Source organism: Xenopus laevis, chromosome 6L, assembly GCF_017654675.1.
Source record: "Xenopus laevis strain J_2021 chromosome 6L, Xenopus_laevis_v10.1, whole genome shotgun sequence".
In the NCBI taxonomy this organism is placed as follows: Eukaryota; Metazoa; Chordata; class Amphibia; order Anura; family Pipidae; genus Xenopus; species Xenopus laevis.
This window is the reverse complement of record NC_054381.1, coordinates 70,123,326-70,147,778: the sequence shown is the minus strand read 5'-3', so window position 1 is coordinate 70,147,778 and position 24,453 is coordinate 70,123,326. Positions and strand designations below refer to the sequence as shown.

The following is a 24,453-nucleotide window of genomic DNA, read 5'->3' as shown; positions in this document are numbered from 1 at the left end:
AACCTGACTTTCTATCTATCTGCACTGCCTCACCTGCTGCCCTGTCATATGGAGGGGACTATTCTCTGAAGGAGACTTGTAGCAAAGCTGAGGGGTTTTACCTATCGCTTGTCAGGGAGCCGGGAGCTCCCTCCAGAGAGGTAGTCAGGATCGAGGAGGAAGCCCTCTTGAGGGAGCAAGGTCGCGGTGTCCAAAGGGTTAAACAAAGGAGTAGTCAGAATCCAGGCAAGAGTTTCACGGGCAGGCAGATAACAGCAAAGTCCAAAGTCCAGGCAAAGGGTCAGGATAACAATCAGGAACAAGATTACAGCAATAGCAAAATGTCGGGGGAACCCAGGATACACACAGGAAATGTTTCCTATACTTGGGCGCCATTCTGGCGTCTTGGTAGCGTTTTTATGTTTGACTTTGGCGCCATAGTGACGTCACTGACATCCTGACACCGGCGTCGATGCGATGGTGTGTTTGCGCCGGCGCCGCTACCGACGTGGCGGCCATGGGCGCCACCATTTTGGGAGCGACGCCGGAAGGAATAGACACGCCGCCCGGAGCTCCTGGAACTGCTCCGGGCGGCGTTCGTGACAGTACCCCCCCCCCACGGGGGGCCACTGGACCACCAAGACTAGGCTCTAGGCTTCTGGGGAAACTTAGAGTGGAAATCCCTCACCAGACGAGGAGCGTGCACACCAGAGTGTCCTTCCCAGGGGCATTCTTCAGGGTCAAAGCCCTTCCACTTGATGAGGTACTGGAGAGAGCCCCTGGAGATTCTGGAGTCAAGGATCTTTTCCACCTCATATTCTTGTTGACCATCCACAGAGATAGTAGGAGGGGGAGACTGGTTCACAGAAAAGCGGTTGGAGGTAGCGGGTTTCACCAAAGAGACATGAAACACGTTGGGAATTCGCATCTCAGGGGGAAGCTGAAGTCTGACGGCCACAGGATTGATCACCTCCGAGATGGAGAATGGACCCACAAACTTCGGATCCAACTTAGGAGATGGCACCTTCAACCGAATGTTCCTGGAAGACAACCAGACTTTATCACCAACCTTGTAGGGAGGAGAGGGTCTACGATCTGCAAACGTCTTATGAACCAGAGCGCTCTTCTCCAAGTTCAACTTGGTTGCAGCCCAAATAGCAGACGTGGGCTGCATGGTCATCAGCAGCCGGGACGTCAGACAACACAAAGTCCTGGGGGAAGGCTTAAGGATGCTGACCATACACCGACATGAATGGAGACCTTCCAGTGGAAGTGTGGCAAGCATTGTTATGAGCGAATTCCGCCCACGGGAGGAGATCAGACCAATCATCTTGACAAAGGGACACATGGTTCCTCAAGAACTGTTCCAGAGCTTGGTTCACACGTTCAGCTGCACCATTAGTCTGGAGATGATAAGCGGAGGAAAACTGGAGAGTAATACCCAGAACTTTGCACATGGAACGCCAAAATTTAGCTGTAAACTGGGAACCTCTGTCAGAGACAACTTCCACAGGAAAACCATGCAGACGGAAAATATACTGGATGAAGAGCTGAGACAACTCCACAGCAGAGGGAAGCTTCCGCAGGGGAATGAAATGGGCCAGCTTGCTAAAACGATCAATCACAACCCAGATCACAGTGTTTCCACTAGAGGGGGGAAGTTCAACAATGAAGTCCATTGCTAAATGAGTCCATGGACGAGAGGGGATAGGCAATGGTTGTAATAACCCACTGGGGCGAGAATGGCTAGGCTTGGATGTGGCACAAACGGTACAGGCAGCAACAAAGTCTTTGACATCTTTACGAATAGTCGGCCACCAAACTAAACGTCTCAGGAGTTCAAGAGTTTTTTCAGGACCAGGGTGTCCTGCTTGCTTGGAGCAGTGGGTTTGTTGAAGAATAGGAAGACGTAACTCGGAGGGAACAAAAGCCATCCCAATGGGGGTATTCGGAGGAGCAGAAGACTGTCCAGCCAAGATTTGTTCGGCAAATTGGGGAAACAGCGATGCAATAACCTTGGCGGGGGGAATAATTGGTTCAAGACTTTCTGCAAGACGATCATCCGGAGTGAAACTTCTGGAAAGCGCGTCGGCCTTTCCGATTCTTGGAGCCAGGACGTTAGGTCAGAACAAAGTTAAAACGGGAGAAGAACAGGGCCCACCTGGCCTGACGAGGATTCAGTCTTTTGAGAGAGTGTATGAACTCCAAGTTCTTATGATCAGTATAAATCGTGACCGGAATTGAAGAACCCTCTAGGAGGTGACGCCACTCTTCAAGAGCAAGCTTGACTGTGTTGTTATATTTGTACCTCTATGACCTCGTACGTAAAGCAAAACCACGAAATAGTGCAAGTTCAAATACAATGAGGTAGTTTATTGTGTCCAAAATACAAGACAATAGGTTTTGCCTGGGGAAACAGTCGTGTGTCACCTGGGTGGTACCCGAATGCTTTCCAAGGATACTCCCATATAACATAAGTTTATATACCCATTTTGATGTCATAGATGGGGGTGATAACAAATGGGAGTATGCCAATACCATACATAGTCTGATTCCTCCTTGTACAATTAATGTCTAAATGATTTACTTAGTCTTACATGTTATCAAAGGAATGTTGTAACATACTGTGCCTAGCTCCAACGGTCCACAACCTCGCAATCAGCTATTGGCTAACCAAGGCCATTGTGGTATTTCCAGTAATTTGAGCAGCACTTCAGCAAGAAGGGGCCCCACCAGACAGGCTGGCGTTATGCTGACACTCTGGAATTTAAGTAACAGAGTGATGATCTTTTGTTTGTATGGCCTAGTATAAGCTATATGAGTGACCATTGTCCACAGTAGACCATTAGCCCTTATAGTCCATCCTGCCTTGGGCCCTATAGCGTTATGGCGTCATAGAGGGCGGGGGTGACAAATATCAACCCTCTGACACTAGCCATTCGTCCGTCATAGGAATTGGACCGTTCCAGATATATTTTTTAATTACATTACCTCTCTTGAAACGTTGAAAGACGTTTCATATTAATAATTGCAGGCACAGGGAGAGTGCTGAGAGGACCCCCAGGAACAAGGGAGGTCTATTATAAATGGGACAGTGGTGTATGCTGTTGTGAGTTACAGTTCAACTGTTGTGGCAGCACCAATACAGAAGTGCAGCTGAAAAGCTGAAATGAATGAAAACAAAGAAAACAGGAAGCTAGAGGGCTAGAGGTATTTCCTGTTTTTGAGGAACTAACTTGGCTAGGAACCGCTGGAACCGCACAATGAAGCAAGAGCTGTGTGAATATAACATGTAGCCTAAGATTTAAGCAAATATATGATTATAGTGAACTTAGGTTTCAAAATAAAGCAAAATAAAGCATTACAGAGAGATAATAAAAGGAAATCATTGCATAGAGTTAATGAGACATAGTAATAATCATCCTGAGTAAGATAATACTGATATTGTAAAATAATACTGATTACATTAAGGTTAAAATTCAAGTTAGATTCAAAAATACCATGAAATTAAGATAAAAATGGAAATAAAAATCAAAAATTTAAATTAAAAAATGTAACGTCATAGGAATTGGACCGTTCCAGATATATTTTTTAATTACAACTGCCAGAAGTTCTCGATTTCCTACATCGTAATTCTGTTCTGCAGGAGAAAACTTTCTGGAGAAAAAGGCACAAGGGTGCAACTTCCCATCGGCAGAATGTCTCTGGAATAGGATAGCCCCAGCACCTACTTCAGATGCATCCACCTCAATGCAAAAGGGTAGCTTAGGATCCGGATGACGGAGGACTGGAGCAGAAGAAAATGCGTCCTTTAGAGACTTAAAAGCTTCTACAGCAACTGGAGGCCAAGAACTGGGATTACCCCCTTTTCGGATGAGAGTAAGGATAGGTGCAATACGGGATGAGAACCCCCTGATGAATTGCCGGTAGTAGTTGGCAAATCCGATGAACCTTTGAATAGCCTTGGTGCTCAAGGGAAGTGACCACTCTTGGATTGCTGACACCTTAACGGGATCCATCTCGAAACCTTCTGGGGAGATGATATAACCCAAGAAAGGAATCTTAAGACACCTCAAAGACACATTTCTCCAACTTGGCGAAGAGAGAGTTCTTCCTCAAACGAGAGAGTACTTCCTTCACCTGGGAGCGATGAGATACAAAGTCTTTCGAGAAGATCAGGATGTCATCCAGATACACGACCACAGAGACTTTCCCAAAAGATCCCGGAAGATGTCATTCACAAGCTCTTGAAAGACAGCGGGGGCATTACAGAGGACAAAGGGCATCACGAGATATTCATAGTGCATAGTGTCTTGAGTGTTGAATGCCGTCTTCCATTCGTCCCCTTCACGGATGCGGATGAGGTTGTACGCCCCACGGAGATCTAATTTAGTGAAAATCTTAGCCCCTTTCAATTGGTCAAAGAGTTCAGCAATCAGAGGCAAGGGGTATAGGTTTTTAACTGTGATCTTATTAAGGCCCCGGTAGTCAATGCAAGGACGTAGGCCTCCATCCTTCTTTTCCACGAAGAAGAAACCTGCCCCAGCAGGAGAAGTAGAGGGGCGGATAAACCCCCGCTGGAGATTCTCCTGAATATAATCTTTCATAGCAGAAGTCTCAGCTGGAGAAAGAGGATAGGTGCGACCCCTAGGGGGCATGGTTCCAGGCAGGAGATCGATAGGACAATCGTATGGTCGATGTGGAGGAAGGAATTCAGCAGACTTCTTACAGAATACATCAGAGAATTCCCTGTAAAAGGAGGGTAGAGTCTTCAGATCAGACGTAGAGATATTCACCCTCCGGAGAGGTTCAGCAGGGCAAAGTGCTGCTGGCAAAATGGGCTCCAACGGGAAATCTGTCCTGCGGACCAATCAATGGTGGGATTATGCAGGCGCAGCCAAGGGAGACCCAAAACAACTGGAACGGATGGGCAGGAAATAATTAGGAACGATAGTCTTTCTTTATGCAGCGTCCAAACCTGCACAGGCAATTCCCCAGTCGTCATAGAGATAAATTCAGCCTCCAGGGGTCTGTCGTCAATGGCAGTGACACGAAGAGGAGTAGTCAATGGGAATAAGGGAACTTCCATGTATTTGGCAAAAAGAGCGCCCATGAAGTTCCCAGCAGCTCCAGAGTCAATGAATGCTGAGCCGACAATGGTCTTAGTGGCTAGACGAATCTGTAAAGGAAGGAGAAACCTGTGAGTGTTCTCTTGAGACTTCGGAGTAGTGCCCCCTACATGAGTTACCCTAGATATACCTCGGGGAACAGAACTCGTGGGCTTCACCGGACAGGAGTTCACAAAATGAGACTGTCCGCCACAATACAGACATAGGCCAGCCATCCGTCTACGGAGCCTTTCTTGTTCAGAGAGACGAGCCCTTCCAACTTGCATCGGTTCCTCCGGAGGAGAAGTAGAAGCTTGAGAAGCTGGAGTATGCAAGAGAGGTCTTTGGAAGCGAGGTGCCAACACGGGTTGAAATCTTTTACAACGCTTCTCTACTTGATGCTCTCTGAGACGAATATCCACCTTAATGGATAGTGCAATCAGATCTTCCAACAGGTCAGGGAACTCCCTGGAGACAAGATCATCTTTAATGCGAATAGACAGACCTTGATAGAATACGGCCTTATAGGCATCGTCATTCCAGGAAGTCTCAGACATCAAAGTTCTAAAGTCAATAGCATAGTCACTGACACAGCGGTTTCCCTGCCGGAGTTGCAGAAGACGTGAAGGGGCATTAGTGACCCGACCCGGGGCATCAAACACAGTACGAAATGCTTGAAGAAAAGCCTTGGCATCAAAAGTCAGTGGAGAATTCTTCTCCCAAAGAGATGTTGCCCACTCAAGCGGTTTGCCCACCAAACGAGACATCACATAGCCCACCTTGGAACGTTCATTGGGGAAGTGCGAAGGTTGAAACTCGAACTGGATCTGGCACTGTGTAGCAAAACCTCTGCAGGCCTGTTGTCCCCACTGAAGTGAGGAGGAGGCGGAATACGAGGCTCACCAGACGAGAAACCTGTGGTAGACGAGACGACCGCCATGGGAGGATTTACAGCAGCTTGGGAAGCAGGAGGCGCTGGAGGCACTCGAGAGAGAAGGGTATCGAGTGCCTGCCCTATGCGGTACTGCTGGGCTTCATATTCCTCCATGCGGGATGCCAGTCCGCGGAGCGCTCATCCAACATCAGGTATAGCTTCCTCAGTAGGATCCATGGCCCAAGTATAATGTCAGGGAGCCGGGAGCTCCCTCCAGAGAGGTAGTCAGGATCGAGGAGGAAGCCCTCTTGAGGGAACAAGGTCGCGGTGTCCAAAGGGTTAAACAAAGGAGTAGTCAGAATCCAGGCAAGAGTTTCACGGGCAGGCAGAGGGTCAGGATAACAATCAGGAACAAGATTACAGCAATAGCAAAATGTCGGTGAAACCAGGATACACACAGGAAATGTTTCCTATACTTGGGCGCCATTCTGGCGTCTTGGTAGCGTTTTTATGTATGACTTTGGCGACAGATTGACGTCACCGACGTCCTGATGCCGGCGTCGATGCGCTGGTGTGTTTGCGCCGGCGCCGCTACCCACGTGGCGGCCATGGGCGCCGCCATTTTGGGAGCGACGCCGGAAGGAATAGACGCGCCGCCCGGAGCTCCTGGAACTGCTCCGGGCGGAGTTCGTGACATCGCTTCCACAACTGCCACATACACAGACCATTCTAGGCAAGCTCCGACTGGCAAGGGGAGGGACAGTCTGAGGTCTGGTGCTAGGATAACACTTGCCCCAAGTACAGGACTATGGGAAGGATTTCTTTCACCATCTCAATTTTTTTTATTTGAAGTTCACTGCATTCACCTAATTTCTCCTGCATTGCTATGGGTTTCTTCGTTATCATTCAAACTCCTAGACAACTTTTTCAACAACTATACTATCCGTTTTTTTTTTTTTAGATATTTCCTTTTACACCCCTTGTATAATTCACTAACACACTCTTTTGACTGTTCCAATTCCCACATTTGCTCCAATAAGAACTCCTTTAAACCTATATTCTTAGATGCTGCACAATTTTCAATGTACTCCCCTTTCCCCTCTCACAATCTGCTCACACATTTTCTGACACACATTTTCTGACACACACATGCCATGACCTGTAAAATATAAATGTCACTTTTTTTTTTTTTAATACTACCATTTATTATTACATAGACTGGCTGGCAAAATGTAAATTCCCTTTCTCATCATGTTACAGATTAACTAATGCAATTCTGTATTGGCTAACCTCTTACGAAACATACGCCTTATCAACTTCTCTTCTTCGGTCATGCCACCCAGCAAATCCCCGCAATGGCTTCTGCTACTGTTGACAAAGTTCAAAGCAGATCTCAACTCTGCCCCACCATATTACTTTACTTATTTCCATTTTCCCAATTTCTCTGCATTTAAATGATTTCCTAAAGGGGTTGTACACCTTTAAATTAACTTTTAGTATGATGTAGAGAGTGATATTCTGAGAAAGTTTGTAATTTGTTTTCATTTATTATTATTTGTGTTTTTTTTTGTTATTTAGCTTTTTATTCAGCAGCTCTCCAGTTGGCAATTTCTTCAATCTGGTTGCTAGGGGTCCACATTACCCTAGCAACCATTCATTGATTTGAAAAAGAGACTGGCATATTACTGACTAATAAAAAGTAGCACTAAGAATACATATGTAGCCTTACAGAGCATTTGTTTTAGATTGGGTCAGTGACCTCCCATTTGAAAGCATGGAAAAATCAAAATAAGAAGGCAAATAATTAAAAAACTATAAAAAAAATAAATAAAATAATGAAGACCAATTGAAAAGTTGCTTAGAATTAGCCATTCTATAATATCCTAAAAGTTAACTTGAAGATGAACCACCCCTTTAAAACATATTTCTTTACAGAAGCTCATGCTATATTTGGTATTTGAATGTTGTATGGAGAACCTGCTATTGCAAACTTTTCAAATGAAAGCTAAGTCATGGCTACACTGGGTGAATGATGTGTCCCTGGACTCGGGGATTACCAAATCTTGGTTTGAGGGTTACATTTCTCCCATTGGGTGTTCTGAAGTGCCTGGCACAATGTACAATACTACCGATTATTTTTAACACATTTATAAACGTCAACATATTTAGAGAAATTTAAAAAAGACAAAAATACTTATGTCACATTTATGTCCATATGGAGGATTGGCCTAAAAACAAGCATAAAAATCAATCAGGCAAGAGAGAGCATTGTATATATATTTGATACAGATTCAACAAAGAAAATGACATTGCCATACACACCCAATGCTTCCAATTTAGGTAGGACAGTCCTAAATCACTGACCCTCTAAAGCAAGGGGGTTTATGGGGGGGGTGGCGTTTCAGATAGATCAAGGACATGTCAAGCCCTAAATGGGTTTTCATGCACAGCCTAAAGCCCCCCTCCCACCTTTTTTCCCCCAAGTGCTGGGAGGTGAGCAATGCTGCAAAACAAGAAGGCAACATTTTCTAGTTAGACCAGTGTTGTTAGTGGAGTACCGCAGGGCTCTGTACTAGGTCCTTTACTTTTCAACTTGTTTATTAATGACCTGTAGGTGGGCATTGAAACAGTAATACTTTGGAGCAAATTGATTCCATACACTCCTTCCCCTTTAACCGCCAAGCACGTACGGCATACGTGCTGGTGGTTCAGGGCTCAGGCTGCCAAGAACGTACACCGTACGTTCTGCTGCAGCTGAGTCCTTCATTCTGCATTGGCGGCTTTTGCCACCTCCACAGAGAGTCAGGAGGGATGACAAGGCAACGAGGCTGGGGGGCTGTCAAGTCGGATCTGCAACGCGATAACTCTGCAGACACACTGTCCAGGCTGCCTCCAGTGATCCTCCTGCTACAGAAACGGCAAGTTCACTTTTTTCTTTTTTACACACTTGCAGTACATTTATACACTTATGCACACATTTTAGTAGATTGGTATTTTTTATTTTTCTATTTTTTATTTTAGCACACTTGCTTCCTTTTGTACACTTATTTACAAACTCTTAGAAGTGCACAAACATGTATACACAAACTCACAAACAGGTTTTTCCATTGTACTGTTATCTTTTTGGCAGTGTGACGATTGGATAATCAAATTTGGCCACTAATTACGCTGTTGGATCAGTTATTTTGTTATTTCATTGATTTACGCTATTTTTGTGGTTTTATTGCAATTTTATCCCTGCATTATTGTTCCTTATGTATCTTTAGTATAGTTTTGCTGTTTGGTGCTTTGGTATAGAAAGATATATTTTACTTAGTTTGATCCGCCAGAATATATGCTTTCCATAAAAACCTCTACGTTTAGAAAAGCTTTGCAGTTTGGTGTAGAAAGACATCTTTATCTTTGTTGGATTTGTTAGGAGGGTCTTGAGGCACATAATATGAAGTCAAGGGTCTATGTTCACAGAAGGCGAATCGGCACCGGAAACAACTCATATGCACTATTTTCATTTGGGGTCCGCACATGCCAGCTGCCTTGGTATATCAATGCATATTGGGCATCAAACTGTTCAGAAGACCCTTGGCATCCCTTGTTTTACAATTGTATGTAAGAAATTGGGTGAGATAAATGCGGCCAATTGCAATATTTTTTTTTTCAGAAATGTAAAAACTGTTGCTTTTATCGCCAAGTTTAGGAAAGGTTTGCATAGAATAGTTTGGAGTACATAGATATATTTACCCATTTTTGATTCACCAGAATTCTTTCTAATAATGGGTAGTTTTCTAGGGTAAACCTACTGTTAGTGGAATGTTTGACCTTGAAATGAGAAGTATGCCGTTTGGGGAGGTGCGGTGCTTTGGACTTTTGATCTATACAAGTGAGAAATCTCCAAAAAACTATATATATTTGGTATTGCCATGTTAAGGAGACATAGACCTTTCCAAATCCGCTGTGTTCTCGTACATAAAATAAATGAGGTTTCTGATATATGCGATTGTTGTTTGTGAAACATGATTTTTTTCATTTTATTAGACACTTAGAAGCCTATATTTTTTATAGAAGTAGAATTCTTCTTCATGCCTCCTCAAGGCTCTGTCCTAAAACCCTTGCTATTTTTTCTGTATACTTCCTGATTTGACCAACTAATACATTTATTTGGTTACTAATACCATCTCTGAACTGATGATACTCCGATTCATCTATCGTCTCCCAATCTCAATTCAGATCTATTAACTCAGATCTCCTGTCTGTCAGTCATTTAAACCTTTTCTCGAATAGTTCAAATGAAGGCAACAATCTAGATCTATTAATCTACATGTATTCATTTACTAGTCACACAATATGTATGTAAATAGGACTTTAATATAAATATTAGCATTATTTTGCTTCATTTTTATCATATGCATGTTTCCTCTATATTAGCTTATATTCAGATACAGCTGCTCTTACAATGTTTATTGATATGATATGACAATGTTGCCTCCCTGGTTATGATCTAGCAGAGTAGGATGCAAGTCCCTCTGTGTTCCTTATTAGGTGGTGCTCGGAATCTCTGGAAAGGTTTATTTTACCTTTAGTTTAAAGCCATCTAAAAGGTGACCCACAAGACAATAAAAGCTACTGACCCTATAGTCCAGTCCTAGTGGGCAGCTTATTAACCTGTGCATCGGACCTACTGACATGCCTGCCTGACTGGCTGTTATCTGGCCAAAAATCAGCCAGCTACCTCATCGGGCAGGTCTAATTCTTCTCTCAGGATGAGAACCACATTTACAATCTGTATGATCCCATATCACCCAGCTCAAGATAGCCATATCGGAAAAATCTGCTTGTTTGGTCACCTTGTGTAGATGTATTTAGATCAAGGAATGGATGTCTTACTCCCAACCATAACAACCAATAACATCCTGAAAGCATATATTACCATTAATGACTGCACTTGCACCTTGTCTCCTCAGGTCCAGTGATTTAGGGATTATCTTTGATTTACCCTGTCCTCCATACCCAAATAACAAAAGTATGTCACGGTCTATTAATTGACCTTCTTCTGCAGAAACTGTCACCATGCTGCTCTCCATCTCATCCACTTAATGCCCTCATATTCAAAGCAGCTCATAGCTATGCTCCACTCTATATCTTTGAAATGATCTTAAAGTACTTTACTTGCATATGGCTGAACAAACCAATGTCTGATTGGTTGTCAAGTGTTAATGCCCTGGTACACGTTTTTCCAGTGTTAGTAAATGAGCACCACTAGCATGTTTCTTTGTCATGATCCAAGATACTGATATTTCATAGTAGCAGCTGTTTCGGCCCTTACTGAACATGCTCCTGGACTTGAACCTGCTGAGATTTACCAGCAACAAGTTTCCAACAGTTTAGAAACTCAGCTTACTGATATGATGGGGAGGGTGTGAAATAGTTAATTTTTTAAAAATTACATTTTAGACAAACCGTTAAAAACAAAAAAAAACAAGAGACTGAATTAAGTTATGTTTGTGGTGTACCATTTAAAAATATAATTTGTAATTTAATATGCAGATTTATTAACATTAACAAAATGTTGATTTAAACAATGCAACTATACTGTATAATCATTTTAGTCAACACCCATATTCGTGTCCACAAAGTCTGAATACTGTTAAAGTTACCTGCATAGGTCCTTTTGCCCTTTTCATATCAAACAGCTCATCATCTTTAGAAAAGTAATCTGAAGAGTCATATGTCTGAAATAGAGTTAAGATGTAATTTTAGTGCCAGAAAAAATTATTCCAAAAACAGTTCATGTACATTTAAAATTATCTTCACAGGCTTTTATTTTTTATACACATACATATTACCTCTAAATGTATTATAAGATGTATTACTTACATATCTTCTATAATACGGGTAGTGGCTGCTTCCTAAATGCCTTCCACTTTTTCTTGGTCTGTACATTTTCTTATTCTATTGTAATTTGTGACAAATTAAATATGTAAGACAGGTGGACGCCCTGCAAAAGTTAAATAAATTTTCTAATTTGTTCTCATAATTCTATTATACTGTACTTACTGTACATTGTAATATAGAAATTTAAGTTGAAAACGACAGATACTAGCTGCTAATTGATACAGAGCATGGCAGAAAACCCCAACTGAAGTCTCTCGAATTAGCCACAAAGGGGCAAAAAATTCCAAGAGGGAAAAACCAGTTTGAGCTATAAGATCATTTTAGTTTTATTGTATTTTCCTACTGACTAAAAAAACATCCAACCCCATATGAAAACAGGGGTTAGCAGTGTGTTAAAAAAGCAAAATGCTGCCTCTGCAAAGTAATTCTTAAAGGACCAGTAACAAACATTTTTAAAAAAAAATAAAAAAAATTGTTAGTATACATCGGAACAAAAACACAATTTTTTAAGTCTTTATTAAGATATAAGTTACCGAAACTCCACTTGCGCTCCTCTTCAGAAAGTCAATGGTGATCCATCGTGCGGCGCTCGATTTCTCCTCCCTGCCTTCCTTATAGGAGATAGCCAGGGAGGAGAAATCGAACGCTGCACGGTTTCGCTTTTCCTGAAGAGGAGCGGAATCGAAGTTTAGGTAAGTTATTTCTTAATAAATAAAGAAAGGCTTTATGATTTTAATTTGTCTTGGTGTTTTTTTTTCTTCTATGTATACTAACAAATTATTTAAACAACATTTTTTGATGTTACTGTTCTTTTAAAGATGAACTATCCCAGAAATTAAAATGGAATATAACCTTAATATTACAGAAATAAGAATCTTTCCAAATATAATCGATTAAATATTATGGACTTTTTCTGAAAACCTGACTCTTGAAAGAAATTGTATCTCTCTACATGCAGGATTTGTGCCAAAGTCAGTTATTTTGTTAGATTTTATTTGTGCTAGACTTTATTACACTGGGATCTACTCTTGACTCCTGGCCCCCATCAGGAGATCTACCTTGATAATGTGCAGCGACTTTTTTGACCATGCCCATTTTGTGGCCAGACCCTCTTATTACCATATTCATTTTACAAAATTTGGCAGAATATGAAAGTTTGAACACACTCCCTTCCCCTCCGTGCTTGCTGATCTCAGCTTTCCCTTCTCTCAGCCTTCCCTCCTGTGTCCTTCCCCTCCGTGCCTGCAGCCTGATCCCTCTCCCTTCCTCTGTGCTGTGCTTGTCCCCCACATTCCCTCCATGATGTGCTTCTGCCCCACCTTCCCTCCGTGCTGTGCTTGTCCCCCTTTCCCTCTGTGCTGTGCTTCTCCCCCACTTTCCCTCCATGTTGGGGTAGACCATGATTGAAGTCCTGGGCAACCCTGCCCTAAATGTATTGGACCTAACTGACCTAGACTCCGGCATGAAGAGAGAATGAAAAGAAACAGATTGCTAAGAATGGAGCAGTGAAGGCCGATATAATATACATGACTTTACACCTCAAATCAATAAATCTTGATCAGTGAAGGACTGCTAGTGCATCGGGAAGTGTGGAGTCAGTGCTGGGGACTGTAGGAAAATGTCCTAACAGTAGGCACATGGCTGTCATGCATTCACTGTCTGGGATGGATTCTAGAAGATTCTTAAATCATTGCTTTCATAAAGAGGTAACATCCCAGGGGCGGAGTCTTCTTGCTAACTAAGATGGACACTTGAAGTGTGTGCGCCATCATTAAAGAAAATAACCTTTTTTTATATCTATCATAATATTGTCTTTGCATACTATTTATAATGTTGTCATATAAGTATTTGTCAGATGATTTTACATTACATTTCTTACCCCCATGTTTCTCTATGAGGGGGCTGCCATATTTGTGAGCAGTAGTCAGTTAGCATTAGAAACTCTAACTGACAGGCTGAGAATGGACAGTCAGGTTGGCAAAACAGTGAGGTTAAGGAACTTCAAGCAACAATTACTTACAAAAACAGTACTATCCGTGAAAAAACGAACAACATGACCTATAGGTAACTTTTAATGCAGATTGATAAGAACATTTTTTAGTGTCAGTATCACTTTAAGGAGGAACACGATGAGGGAGAAATAAGAGAGCATTTCCCTCAAAGTGCATAATATTACAGCTCAGCATCGAATAAATGAGGGGGACCAAAAAAGTGCAGAAAAAGCAACAGAAAGCAGTCACTGCTTTCTTTAATCCGGCTTCAGCTAAAAATTCATGCGAAGGAGCGGACACCAGCGCCATCATGGATCCACGACGCAGCCCAAAAGAAAATACAGTACCGCAAGCCATGGCGGACAAGCTTTCAGAACAGGCACTGGCTACGGCAGCTCAAATCAAAGAGATGCTACAAGACATGAAACACACGTTGCTGAGTGATATTAAACAACTCTCCGATGATCAGGGCGATCGCACAGTGCATCTGGAAGACAAGATGTGCGAGTTTGCAGAAGCCCATAATGAGTTAGCAGACTCCTAGAGTAAGACCCAGACGGAATTAGAGTGCCTGTTGGACAAGGTGATAGACCTTGAGGATAGATCCCATAGGAACATCCTACATTTTAGGGGCATCCCAGAGTCTGTACTCCCTAGAGACTTGGAGCACCACATTACCGAGCTGCTTAAAGCTGTGTTACCGGATTTACATGCCCTAGAATTGGCGACAGACCGCAAAGGGTTCCAAAGCCCAGAGCAGCCCCTGATAATGTACCTCATGATGCATTGGCCAGATTTGTGTTTTATCAAAACAAGAGACAAACTACTATCCCTGGCTCGTAAAAAGAAAACTAGAAATATATATGGACTTATCCCCTGCAACCTTCATAAGACACAAGACCTTTGCCAAGATCACAAATATTGAGGCAAAACAGCATTCCATATAGTTGGGGATATTAAGTTAAATTAATAATTCAGCGTAATGGGACTCCTACACTTTCTACGGTGACAGACTAAAAAAGCTCTTGCCAGATGGGACCTAACAACCATTGATGATCAGGTACTACCTCCAAGACGGCAAACACCTTTGCATACACAGAGGAAACTTCAAAAGGAATGGCAAAAAGTGTGACGTTCTCTTTATCATTTACAGATCTCTCCCACACCAACTCTAGCTTTATGTGACATGTTAACGCCTTAAAATCTTACTCCAACCCCACTGACTCCATAACATCTTAACTGGAGTCGTATAGTGGTAACCAGCAGACAACCGCACAAACCATTTGGTTTACTATGCAATATATGGTTTACATATATGTTCTATGTTTATAAATAGTTAATTATGTTATAGGTTTGGAAATGTTTAGTAAATGGGTATATCAGCTTTTTTTTTGTGTTTGGCTGTATTGATATTTTCAGGGAAAAGCATGCACTCTTGCAGCAGAAATGGCATGCTTTTATTCATTAAACTGTCGGGGTCTAAATTTCCCCAACAAACGTAACCAAATCCTTAATGACGCTTATAAATCAAGAACAGATATCCTGTTTTGCCAGGAAACACATTTCTGCAGAGCAGCCACCCCCCCCCCCCACTAAATTTTATAGCAAACGCTTTCCACAGAATTATCACGCCCAGGCTAAAAACAAATCTAAAGGTGTTTTAATCCTCATATCATCTAAAACACCATTCCAGTGTAAAGGCATGCATGCTGACCCTGCAGGTAGACACCTGATGTTAATATGTGAACTAGGCAATGTTACGTATTCCCTGATTAACATCTATGCCCCAAATGAAAACCAGAATACTTTTTTTAAGGAATGTTTTTTCAAAATGTCTCCAGTATAAGATAGGGAAATGTGTAATAGCAGGGGATTTCAATATGATTTCAGACCCAAATATGGATGTCCTTAAAGGTAAAGGGGGATCTATCTCAAAAGCACAAAGAAGCCATGCTAAAGACTTTAATAGTCTACTACATACCCAAGGGTTATTAGATGTTTGGAGGGCGAAAAAGCCTATAGCCAAGGATTTTACTTATTTTTCACCCCAATTTCAAACATACGAGAATAGATGCATTTTTAGCGGATCCCCAAACCACCACTCAAACTACACAAACCTGGATAGGGTTAAGAACATGGTCGGGTGATGCACCCCTAGGAATAGAAATTCCAAACAATACTCCTCTTAGTGGTAAACTTCCATGGAGGTTAAATGACAGTTTGTTACTCAGAGAGGAAAACAAGCCTCAAATAGAACAAGTTATCACTCAATATTTTAATCAAAACTCCAATGGAGAAGTCAATCCGCAAACAGTCTGGTTAGCACATAAGGCAGTCTTAAGGGGAGAACTTATATCTCTAGCAAAAAAAAACTAGAGAAGAGACCCAACTACAATTAGAAACCAAAATAAAAGCTCTGGAAAGGCAAGCATTCCAACAAAATAAAACCCCACCTCTGCAAGTAGTGGCTGCATTAGGGCATAAATTGAATAAAATTCTAGAAGCAAAAACAGCTTAAAGACTAAAACTACTTAAAAAATGATTCTATACTAAGAGTAATAACGCAGACAAACTACTTGCAACATAATTAAAAAAAACAACAAGCCCAGAGCAGAATTAGACATATATTATCTACACAAGGGAAACTAACGGACCCCAAGATCATAGCAGATGAATTCGCCAAGTACTATTCTAAACTTTATAATCTTAAAACGGATAGTACGGTAGTGCAACCAACCCTAGACACTATTGAAATGCATCTCAGCAACCTAACCCTCCCGCAACCAACACAATCACAAATAGAAACTTTAAACGCACCAATATCTGAAGAAGAAATTACAACGGTTAGAAAAGAGATTGGAGAGATTCCTATTTAACCTTTTTAGGCCTGAAGCTGCCCAAGGATCCAGCTAAATTATCAGCCATTATTGAAGATGGTAGAATTAGAATGTGCAAGGTGGAAATCATACTCTATATCTTGGCTAGGCCGGATAGTTTCAATAAAAATGAATATATCACCAAAAATATTGTACTTGTTTAGGACAGTTCATATAGCATTACCCCCACAGTACAACCCAGCCATACAACAAATCATTAACAGATTCATATGGGCTAATAAACCCCCCAAGTATAGACTTCTGCTGCTCTCAACTCCCAAGAAGCTCAGGAGGACTGGGAATTCCAAACATAAAAATGTATTATATTGCAACAATACTGGAGACGGTGGTTCGCTTACATTCTCACCCAGGTATGAGAAATTGGGTAGATCTAGAAACAGGTTTTGCTAAAGATAGAAATGTACTTCAGCTATTTTGGCTGCCTAAACGTAACAAACCTTCCAATGTGACCTTGTTAACAACAATGCAGGTTACGTTGCGCATATGGGACACTATGGTTTAAAAACTCAAAATAAAGACTTTCCATCATCACTGACTCATATTACAGCACTGAGGTACATAATCCCGAATATAAACCTTCAGGAATGGAGCGTCAGAGGGATAAACATTATTGGACACCTTTATTTTGCAAACACTTTGAGGAGATTTGAAGACCTGGTTGAAAAGTTCGAACTACCACGCTCCAAACATTATACACACCTTCAAATAGTACACCTTCTGAAATCTCAGGCTACAAAAGTTGAAAATGTAGCACACACACCAAAATCCTGGACAGCGCACTCTTCGGATCACTCAAGGAATCGCCTGGTCATCAATTCATTGGTAAAAAACTTGATTTTTATTAAATATTCAACATATTAACAAGCTGTATAACCCTGCGCCATGAGGTCTGACGCGTTTCGTGTCACTGCACTTCATCAGAGACCTCACTTCCTCCTGGCAAATCCCTCTTTTAACCCCACTTAACCCCTCCCCAATTATTTTTATAGTTAACCCTTTAAACACATATTAAAATGCAATCCAAATGTGCCCTTAAAACCAAACAGATCATTAATTGTATTACAGTTCATTAAGTATAAGTAATATATTTTGTATCTTATTTTATAAATTTTATGTTATAAACTTTAAATTTTAAATCTCTCTCCATATAAACTTATCTCTTGCAAAACGAATATAAATGTCCAAAATTCTGTATCTCAAAGGCTCACTATGAATACATTAAATTCCTTTCGTTACAGTACTACCGTTTAAATGTATATTATTATAAATACATCGCAGTAAAAGAATTGTTACACTATTCAATGCCAGAACGGACACAATTACTTATTACAAAGAATCAATTCATTTCTTTAGATTTCATAACTTTGAATATATAGCGATTCCATACAATACATTTTATTTTATGCTCACATTTAATAATGAAAATGTAGGACTGGGTTCCAGAATGGAACATCTGCATGGTAAAGCATGGAACTGTAAAGCAATCATTTCAGACTGCCACAGGCAGCAGCTACAGTTACCAGATGACTTTAAATTCTCATATATGCTAAAATGGCAGGAGGACCTCCAAACCCAGTTCTCATCAAAACAATGGCAAAAAATTCTATCAGCACCTAAAGGAGGTACCAGCTGCACAAACCACGTGGAAACGCATACTAAAATTACACATAGGTGGTACTTCATTCCAAAACATACAGCAACTATAAATCCCCAGTACTCTTCACAATATTGAAAACAATATGGACAGGTTGGAACATTTTTACATATGTGTTGGCAGTGCCCCACAGTGCAACCCTTTCGGACAAAGGTTTGATTTGCTCCATGAGTGGTTAGATTACATACTCCCTTGCCAGCCTCAAATAGCTCTCCAACAAATCTATACAGAAAATACTGCATACCTTAACAAAAAGCTATTGTTCCATGTGTTCAATTCAGCGGCTACTTTGATTGCAAAAACTTGGAAACAAACTGAATCTCCTAGCATTCAACACCCCATCCAACAGCTGAACTCCATGGAGAGAATGGCTGCGGGATCACTGGAAGCTAAATACAAATGTGCCCAAATTTGGGACCCATGACATCCCATCCAAGTTACATAAGAAGAAATTCTCAATATGTACCTCACCTTAAGACTTAAGTAGACACAAATTTCTGATAAACCAGGATACAGCCAAACCTAACCTAACCTTTATACCATGTACAATCTTTTATGTTTTCTTTTTCTTATTTCAACCCGTTTATGATTTAGGTTCTAGTTTTTTTATGCGCTATACATCTCTGTATAAATATCTACATAGACTACATGTAGATTAATGCTATGTTTATATTCTGTGTAACTTTGATGCACAATAAATTTGCAAATTGAAAAAAAAAAAAGTAACATCCCCAGAAGATGTTCACCCTTTTGACAGTTGGGAAGAAATCCACCAATGATCATTTCTGAGAGGCCATTACGCTGGACACTTACTATGAATGAAAACACTGCTAACCAGGTAATCATGCAAAATGCATCAATTAGGGGCAGAATTATTAAAGGTCGAAGTGAAAATTCAAATTTAAAAAATTTGAATTTAAAGCTAATTTTTGTGTACTTCAACTAGGGAACAGTCCCAATTCGATCTGAAAAAAATTAGAAAATTAGAATTTCTAAAATATCTAAAACCTGCCGAATTGCTGTTTTAGCCTAAGGTGGACCTCCTAGAACTTTATTTTTGGAGTCATTGGTGGAAAATTGAAGTTTTTTTGGAAAAACTTCTAATCAAATTCGACCGAATGCGGATTACTTTTATTTGTACGATTTGAATTTGATCGAAAACTGACCTATTCAGCCAAAAAAAAAAATTTTTTTAAATAAATTTCAGTTGGTCTTTTTGAATTCAAATTTCGAAGTTTTTCAAATTCGAAATTCGACCCTTGATAAATCTGCCCCTTAATGAAGCAAAGTGGGACACATGCAGAAAAAGACTTTTGCTTTATCACCTGGGATTGCCATATGCAGCAAAGGGGCAGGTCACTTTATTCCCTGCAGGAGAGGATATTCCGTGCAGGTGTTAAAGCATTCAGTCAGTCTGGGCCCTAAGGGTTTTGTGAACACTCATAAAGAACGATTTAAAAAAAAAAATGAACCAAAAATGGAAAAGAAGAAAAAGGAAACAAAACACACAAAAAATTTAAAATAAAAGATTTTTGCCTCCACCCCACTAAAAAAGCTAACCATATCAGAGGTGGGTACAGTTGGAAAAAATGGTATACATTTTTCACTCTTACACCCTATCACTGCAAATCCCAAGGCCAATAGTGATGAGCAGATCGGGGGTCAAACCAGCAGGCCCAGATGTGGGTAGCAGACGCTTAACCAGCTGAATTTGTTAACAGCTTGCAGATCTCGACAACAGTGTTCAATGTCTTCCAAATGATTAGACAGAGTTGGGTGCTAGTCAAGCATTTTTTGATGCACATAGCTCTAAAGACTACTTCCAGCAGCCAGTGTGTGTATATATATAAATATATATCCCAAGTGACATTATTTTGCATCTGTCAGAGGGGACTTTCTTAAAAATCAGTTGTGAAAACTCAATATTTAAGCCAATACAGGCCTACTCCACTTTCCTATATCAAAGTTTAATATCACTGGTAAGAAAAGTTCAAGGGATAACACAGATCCTTAGCTGTGGTAGCTTACAATTTTTTTACCACTATTGTTAAAGAATGGCTTAATTTCTTAAATGACAAGTCAACCCCAAAATAAAACTTTGCCTAATAAAATAAAACATAAGTCTAAGCAAATTTTCAATGTACATTTATTAAATTTTTTTTTAGTGCTTTTAAAGTTATTTGTTGTCAGGCAACTTTTTATTCTAATGAGAAAATCTGCTCTTTCAAGAATGCCACCTGAAAACAAGATAAAATAAATCAGATACGTTTTATTCGCTAACAGGGAGCACCTACATAGATACAGGTTGTACATAAGTCTTCTAAAACTCACACTTATCGGTCACCCTTTCATACTCCCTCTTGGGGATTTCCAATTCTCCCTGTGGGGCACCCCAAAAACAATTGCTATTAAAAGCATCATTTACTTAACTCCTCTTGTTACTTTTTAAACAATGTTGCAGAAATCTTAGTACCCCAGCAAAGACAGGTCTGTTAGTCAGCTGCCTCGTCTTACATTGTTTCAAAGTCTGAGCCATCAGAGCAGAAACTAGAATAAATATACAACTTACTTAAAAAAACATAGAAAATTTGTAATGAATGTATATTGCAAATTTGCTTGGAATTATGTTTTCTTCAATTAGACAAGACATTTTTTCGGGGGGTTTTATTCCCTTTTAAGTGATATTCACAGCCCAAAGTCATGGATCACTACTTACTCCTCCCACAAAGCTGTTAACATGAAGCTCCTGGCCTCCTGTCTTGCAGAAAATCCTGACACCACAAATCTCCTCACATGAGACAGTGTCGTCACAACTACACATAAGCAGAGTATTGATTGATTCACAAAGTGGGAGTGATGAGCAGAGACAATGCAACTCAGTTTAGTGCATTACACAATTGGACTAGTAAATGGTGGTTGATCTTTTCCCAATCTTTTGTTTTGTCTGCTTGCACCTCTACTATTACTTTTGTTACAGAACAAAAAATAGAAAAAAGTATTTCTCAGCTCCCAATATTTCCTCTCAGATGTGCTTTAGATTTATGACTTGTTGCCAACAGTACCTGCTGCCATCAGAGCCTCTTGAGACAGCATAACAAAAAAGGTTGGAGTATTTATGCAAACTAGGATAAATTAAGTCATCTTTTTGGTTTCTTTGTACTTTGAGGGTCTCAATATTTTTGTGCAACCAAGTAACAGAATGAGGGCAAATTGATAAAACCAAATATTTTTCCTCTTTCATAGCAGAAATTCCCAGGGCCCCAAAAGGGCATAGGTGAAGACTGATGCTGTTCTAAAGACATGCACAACAACCAGAATCTATCAATCCCTGGCAAGCAATTATTAATTAGGTATATAGACTATTGGTAAATTAAAAAGAAAGTAAAATCCCAAGAAAAAACCTTCTAAAACAAGGAGGGGAAAAAAGGACAGTTATGTACCCGTCCCCCAGTGGTTACTTACAAACATCATCTGGGACTCCTAAGGAAAATCTCAAAGGAGCTGCAACCAGATGAAAGGTTGCAAAATATATTACTGGACCCGACCTTGCTTTCATACAGACATCAAACCATAAGCTTTTAAGCTTAAGACCTGTTGAAGCTTTATATCAGTTAGCCAATAAATGCTATCACATTGCCACATCTTTTTCTGTTTTGTTTTTCTGAACTATGGCTGACACAGTACAACACTCTCCTACTAGTGAAGCTTAACAGACACAAATAAGCATTTAAAGGAAAAACTAAACCTCAGCCCATCATCAGCTATCCTCACTGCCCCTCAGCTCACTCCCCTCAACATCTATTCCACTGAAAAGTGCCATCCTCCACTGTCTTCTTGTCCTCTTCTGTTACTTCACCAACAAGGATCTTGGAGGAGCATGTGCAGTTGAATCAGCTTCAACCATGCATGCTCCTGCAAGATCCATGTTGAAGAAAATTACAGATAAGGATCCTAGGATAGGAAAAATTACATGTTTGAAATCCTCCACACGACTCTGCAGATTTATGGCAGGTTGGGACACAAGGGAACTTTTCTTCAAATGAATTGATGTTGGGAGAAACTTGGAGGGGCGCAGTGAAGGGGATAAAACATGGGCTAGGCTGTAAATATGTAATAGAATGTCTAACAAAATAACACAAATCACTAAATGCAAAAAATAAAATCAATGAAATAATATACAAAATGTATACAGGAATACACTGTTTACATGGCAAGAAAACAATATTTTAGAGCAAAAACACACAATACAGTGCATAAAAGGTAAAAAACTGTGTATGTGTAAACTTGAAAATTGTGAATTGTGCATGTATATGTGTGAGCATGCTCATTAGGGTTGCAACCTCGCCCCTTTAAAACCAAAGACATATGGAATACACAGCCTGATCATTTAGATGCATGCTGCAGGCTGAACTGATTTATGAGCAGCCATGCATCTAAATTACTTGCTAATTATCCATGTAGACTGTGTATTCCATATGTGTTTGGTTTTAAAGGGGTGATGTAGCAACCCTAATGCACACCCACAAATAAAATCCACTAATGCGGTACCATCTTATGCCTGGAATATATTGTTTCAAAAAGACTCAAAAGACCTGTGGCATTTGTATTGTATGATGCTTTACATTTTTATAATATAGCATAGGTGAGTCAAGAATGTGCATAGTGACAATTCTGATAAAACTCTAAATATCACTAATTGTAACAATATTTGCAGTTTTGTATTCAACAAAATATGTAGGGTCCTGCAAAATCAGTTACTATAGGTTACTCTCAAGAATGTAAATGAATACATCTACGTTTTTGTTTTGTAATGAGGTATGTATAGTGATATATATATATATATATATATATATTGTTAAAGAAACATAAATGCATATTAACAAATCTGATACTGTTGTTAAGAGGTTTCCTCAGTAAAGGTTGCTATTGCTCGGGATTTGGGGGCAACTGACTGGCACAGAAAAACAGGAAGGTCTATATGTATCCAACATGATATTGTGCAGCACTGCAGACTACATTTACACGGTAACAATAATTGAGTCAATGGTGTGACAGTGCCATTCCCTGTTCTAATTGTTCCTAAAAAAAAATATTGATATTCGTTTATGCTTAAAAGTTTTGCTGCAACTATCCTCTTAATCCCGACGGGAAAATTTCACACTTCATTACACTAAATAATCGAATGGAGCCGCTTCCAGGAAGTTGTGTTGTCCAGGCCATGCGATCAAGATGTAGGAGGGATGTGACATCACACCAGTACGGAAACCCTTTTAGGACATTCTCAGGAGAAGTCTCCTGTATGCGCTCTCATAAGGAAGTGGCATGCAGGCAGGCTCGCCTGTTGTTTCAGCACATGTTCAGAGGCTGCAGTCACACCTCTACCCTGGCCATTCCCCTCAAGTGTTATTTCTCGGTCCTCAGCCTTCAGTACTCCGTCCTCGACTGTCTTAAAAGGGTTTCCGTACGGCTTTCTCGTGGGTCAGGACGCAGATGTCATCGTCCATTGCATAATCCATGTCAGCTAGAACATAATAATACAGCATCAGCTCACACCGCTTTGAGCACAACCCGCGTGTCATTCTCGCCACAGCTCGCTAATATTACAGAGCCAGACATCTCTGGCCCCGAGCGACAGACAGCAGCAGCGCATGGGCAATGTCAATAATAGAGTAGGCGCTGGGATTACTAGTGTACGGCGCTGTAAGGAAAAGTAAAAGTTTGAGGACCTTATCGACCCGTCCCAGGAGTGACGGCACTTCTGGGTGTCAAAATATGTCACCTACGTGTTAAGCCGGAAGAACGTCCCGGAAATACATGACTTCCGGGAATGCGCTTTTGGTCGGACGGTGGATGGTGTTTAGTCTTCTCACAGTTTGAGTAATCCTCGTAAACGTTTGCTGACCGCCTTTCCAAAATAGCATAAAAACTTTTGCAGTAATAGCCACTGCTACAAAAGGCTTCCTTATTAAAACTGACTGTTGAGGCAAGTTTGCTTTGACCGAATTGAGAAAGTTGTTGCAATAATTCTCTGAGTATGACGAGACTAGTGTGCAAAGTTTTG

General features: G+C 40.6%; 1 protein-coding gene across 4 annotated transcripts in view; it reads right to left on the bottom strand.

Annotated features, from left to right (window-relative positions):
- Nucleotides 1-24,258, bottom strand: part of LOC121394647 — a 60,748-nt gene extending 36,490 nt beyond the window's left edge. For 2 of the 4 annotated variants that reach the window (XM_041566166.1, XM_041566167.1), the window contains exons 1-3: nt 23,562-24,169; nt 11,833-11,907; nt 11,613-11,687 (exon numbers count right to left, since the gene is read on the bottom strand). In XM_041566166.1, coding sequence (XP_041422100.1) covers nt 11,613-11,687; nt 11,833-11,907; nt 23,562-23,612 — 201 coding nt within the window. In that variant the 5' untranslated portion in view covers nt 23,613-24,169. The other 2 variants (XM_041566169.1, XM_041566168.1) reach the window with 2 other exon arrangements.
- Nucleotides 24,259-24,453: the final 195 nt, after the last annotated feature.